Source organism: Lathyrus oleraceus, chromosome 2 (genome assembly GCF_024323335.1).
Source record: "Lathyrus oleraceus cultivar Zhongwan6 chromosome 2, CAAS_Psat_ZW6_1.0, whole genome shotgun sequence".
Lineage (NCBI taxonomy): Eukaryota > Viridiplantae > Streptophyta > Magnoliopsida > Fabales > Fabaceae > Lathyrus > Lathyrus oleraceus.
In genome coordinates, this window is record NC_066580.1 from 49,066,606 (window position 1) to 49,069,944 (window position 3,339).

Consider the following 3,339-nt stretch of genomic DNA (forward strand, 5'->3'; position numbering starts at 1 on the left):
CTATGGTGATGATTTTGTTGTGAACTGTGGCATTGTATCAATGTTGTCGACTGAATACGATATGGTATCGAAAGTCTCCAAAATAGAGGAAGACTTTATGGCAGATGAAACTGTTGGAGGAAAACCACTATGCTATTTCAATATGAATAGTGGTATGATTGAGGAGCAAAAAGCCATGTTCAAAAGACCTAGCCCAAGGATGATGTATCATCTAAAGCCTTTGTTCATAAGGGCGAAGGTTGATGGAATAACAGTAAAGAAGGTGTTTGTAGATGGAGGTGCAACCATCAATTTAATGCCTTATACCCTATTTAAGAAAATTGGGAAGTGCGACGACGATCTTCGACTATAAAATATGGTTCTATCAAACTACGAAGGGAAAACCAATAATATATTGGGTATTGTCCTACGACGAGAATGGATCCATGGGATAGGAGCGGTACCCTCGACTATACATCAAAGGCTCATAATCTGGTGAAAGGACGACATCATAGAAAACATTGAAGCCGACCAGAGCTATTACCGGATCGATGAGACCAAAGGCTGGAAGAAATCCTTCGACCAACATTTGGCAAACATTGCGCCATGTGATGACGAATCAGGGTCCTACAATTTAGTCAACATCGGTCGCTTGTTGAACCTCGATTTCGATCACAGATTCATATGGGATGCTGAGGAAGAAACAAAGCCAAAGATGGTAATTCCACCTACGGGGTGGCCTGAAGTCGATGAAGATGACTGCTGAGTCAGAAAGTTTGGCTCGAATTTTGGCCTATCTGGTAGAAGATGGTCGACGATACCAAACAACAGCTTCAAAAAGCCAGAGGCTTGATTGCATCTATGACAATGAGCCTTTGGAGTTTGAGAAGAACCCATTGAATGAGTTGTAGAAAATGCAAGCGCAAGACCCACTCGATGAAATTGATCTAGGAGATGAAGTCACGAAAAGACCAACATACATAAGTACCAAAGTTGGGTCAAAGATGAAGGCTAAACTGATCGAAGTATTGACAGAATACAGAGACTATTTTGCATGGGATTATAACGAAATGCCTTGTTTAAATCGAAGTGTGGTGGAGCATCGACTGTCTATCTGACCTGGGAAAAGGCCAGTGAAGAAACATCCCCAACACTTTGCTCCGGAGATCACCATAAAGATTAAGCAGGAGATCGAAAGACTCCTTAAAAGCCGGTTCATTAGGATTGCAAGGTATGTTGAATGTTTAGCTAATATAGTACATGTCACTAAGAAAAATGGAACTCTTAGAATCTGTATAGATTTTAGAGATTTAAATAATGCTACTCCAAAGGATGAGTATTTGATGCCCATGGAAGAGGTGCTAGTCGATTTGGCCGCATGCTTCGAATATTTGAGCATGCTTGATGGCTATTCTGGCTATAATCAAATTCTTATAGTAGAAGATGATGTCCCCAAGACATTGTTTCGATGCCCTGGAGCTTTTGGGACATATCAATGGGTTGTGATGTCGTTTGGTCTAAAAAACGTGGGAGTAACCTATCAAAGAGCCATGAATTCCATATTCCATGATTTCATTGAAAATTTTATGCAGGTATACATTGATGACATTATGATAAAATTGTCATCTCAAAATGATCATCTTGATCACCTTTCATGCTCATTTGAGAGAATGAGGAAATATGGATTAAAAATGAATCCATTAAAATGTGATTTTGGTGTACATGCAAAAGACTTCTTAGGTTTCGTGGTACATAAACAAGGCATCAAGATCAATCAAAACAAGACAAAAGCAATCTTGGATCTCAAGCCTCCGTTGACAAAGAAACATCTCCAATCGTTGTTGGGGAAGATAAAATTCTTGAGAAGGTTCATATCGAATCTAAGTGGAAAGACGAAGGTGTTTTCGCCACTCCTTACGATCAAGAAGGAGAGTGATTTTCACTAGGGACAAGAGCAGCAAGAGGCTTCCGACGCCATCAAAGAATACCTTATAAAGCTTCCCTTTTTGTTACCCCCTAGTAGGAATAAAAATATGAGTTTGTATATTGTTGCGTTGGATACGACCATAGGAAGTATGTTAGATCAAGAGGATATCAGTGGTGTCGAAAGACCCATATACTACCTCAGTCAAATTTTGATAGATACTGAAACTAGGTACAGTCTGATTGAAAAACTGTGCCTATGCATGTACTTCTCATGTATGAAATTAAAGTAACTTATAAAACCAGTTGATGTTTATGTTTCATCTCACTATGATGTTATTAAACATATGTTGTCTAAACCTATTCTACATAGTCGGATTGGAAAATGGGTACTAGCATTAACAGAGTTTTCTTTAACGTATAAACCTTTGAAGGATATGAAGGGCCAAATAGTAGCAGATTTTATAGTAGATCATGCTATGGTCAAACCTTCACTAAACATGGTTGACACAAACCCATGGCTATTATATTTCGATGGGTCAAGCCACAAAGTTGGAACAAGAATTTGGGTATTGATATTATCCCCACAAGACATTCCGACAAGGTTCAACTTTAGAATCAATGAAAACAGTTCCAATAATGAAGCAGAATACAAGGCCTTAATAACTGGTCTTAAAATCCTGAAAGATTTAGGGGCCAAGAAAATAGAGGTGAAAGGAGACTCGGAACTAGTGATTAGACAAATCACACAAGAATACAAGTACATTAAAGAAAACTTTCTAAGGTATTTCGTGATGGCGACACAACTATTGGAGTACTTCGAGATCGTCGGTATTATGCATGTGCCAAGGATGGATAACCAAGAAGCCAACGGTTTAGCCCAAATCGCTTATGGGTACAAGATATCGAAATCAAGACTCCAGGAGATTATTGAGGTACAGGAGAAGATGGTGTCAAACGTCCCATCATCACCTAATATGGACATTTAAAAGACAAGGGGGGAAGATAACCCCGATGACAATGTCAGCTACGATGAAGGTTTTGACGATAAATGTCTCTAATATTTCGAGTTCGGAAATTTCGCAAGACACAAAGTTTTAGCTATTGGAAATTTATCACCATCAGATTGGAGAAAACCAATCATAGAGTACTTAGAGAATCCAGTCGGACACATTGATAGGAAAATCAAGTACAAGGCCCTAAGTTATGTACGCCTAGGAAACAAATTGCGAAAGAAAACTCCAGAGGGAATATTGCTTAAGTGTCTTGGAAATATAGAATCATACTTGGGCATATTTGAAGTACACAGTGGAGCATGTGGTGCACACCAAGCAAGCCATAAGATGAAATGGTTGTTATTCCAACAAGGCGTTTATTGGCCCAGTATGTTGAAGGATTGTATTGAGTTCGCCAAAGGATGCCAAGAATGTCAGATGC

The 3,339-nt window shown here is 39.1% G+C and overlaps 1 protein-coding gene across 1 annotated transcript; it reads left to right on the forward strand.

Annotated features, from left to right (window-relative positions):
* The first annotated feature begins 1,328 nt into the window (after positions 1-1,328).
* LOC127121881 (uncharacterized) lies at positions 1,329-2,891 on the forward strand. The gene is made up of 2 exons (XM_051052312.1): positions 1,329-1,571; positions 2,337-2,891. The coding sequence occupies exons 1-2, from the start codon at positions 1,329-1,331 to the stop codon at positions 2,889-2,891; spliced, it is 798 nt and encodes a 265-aa protein (XP_050908269.1).
* The last annotated feature ends 448 nt before the right edge of the window (positions 2,892-3,339 follow it).

Coding starts and splice junctions, on each gene's coding strand:
- LOC127121881 (XM_051052312.1), top strand. CDS start 1,329: ATGGAAGAGGTGCTAGTCGATTTGGCCGCATGCTTCGAATATTTGAGC. Junction 1,572..2,336: donor TCATTGAAAATTTTATGCAG/GTATACATTGAT, acceptor AAACCTTTGAAG/GATATGAAGGGCCAAATAGT.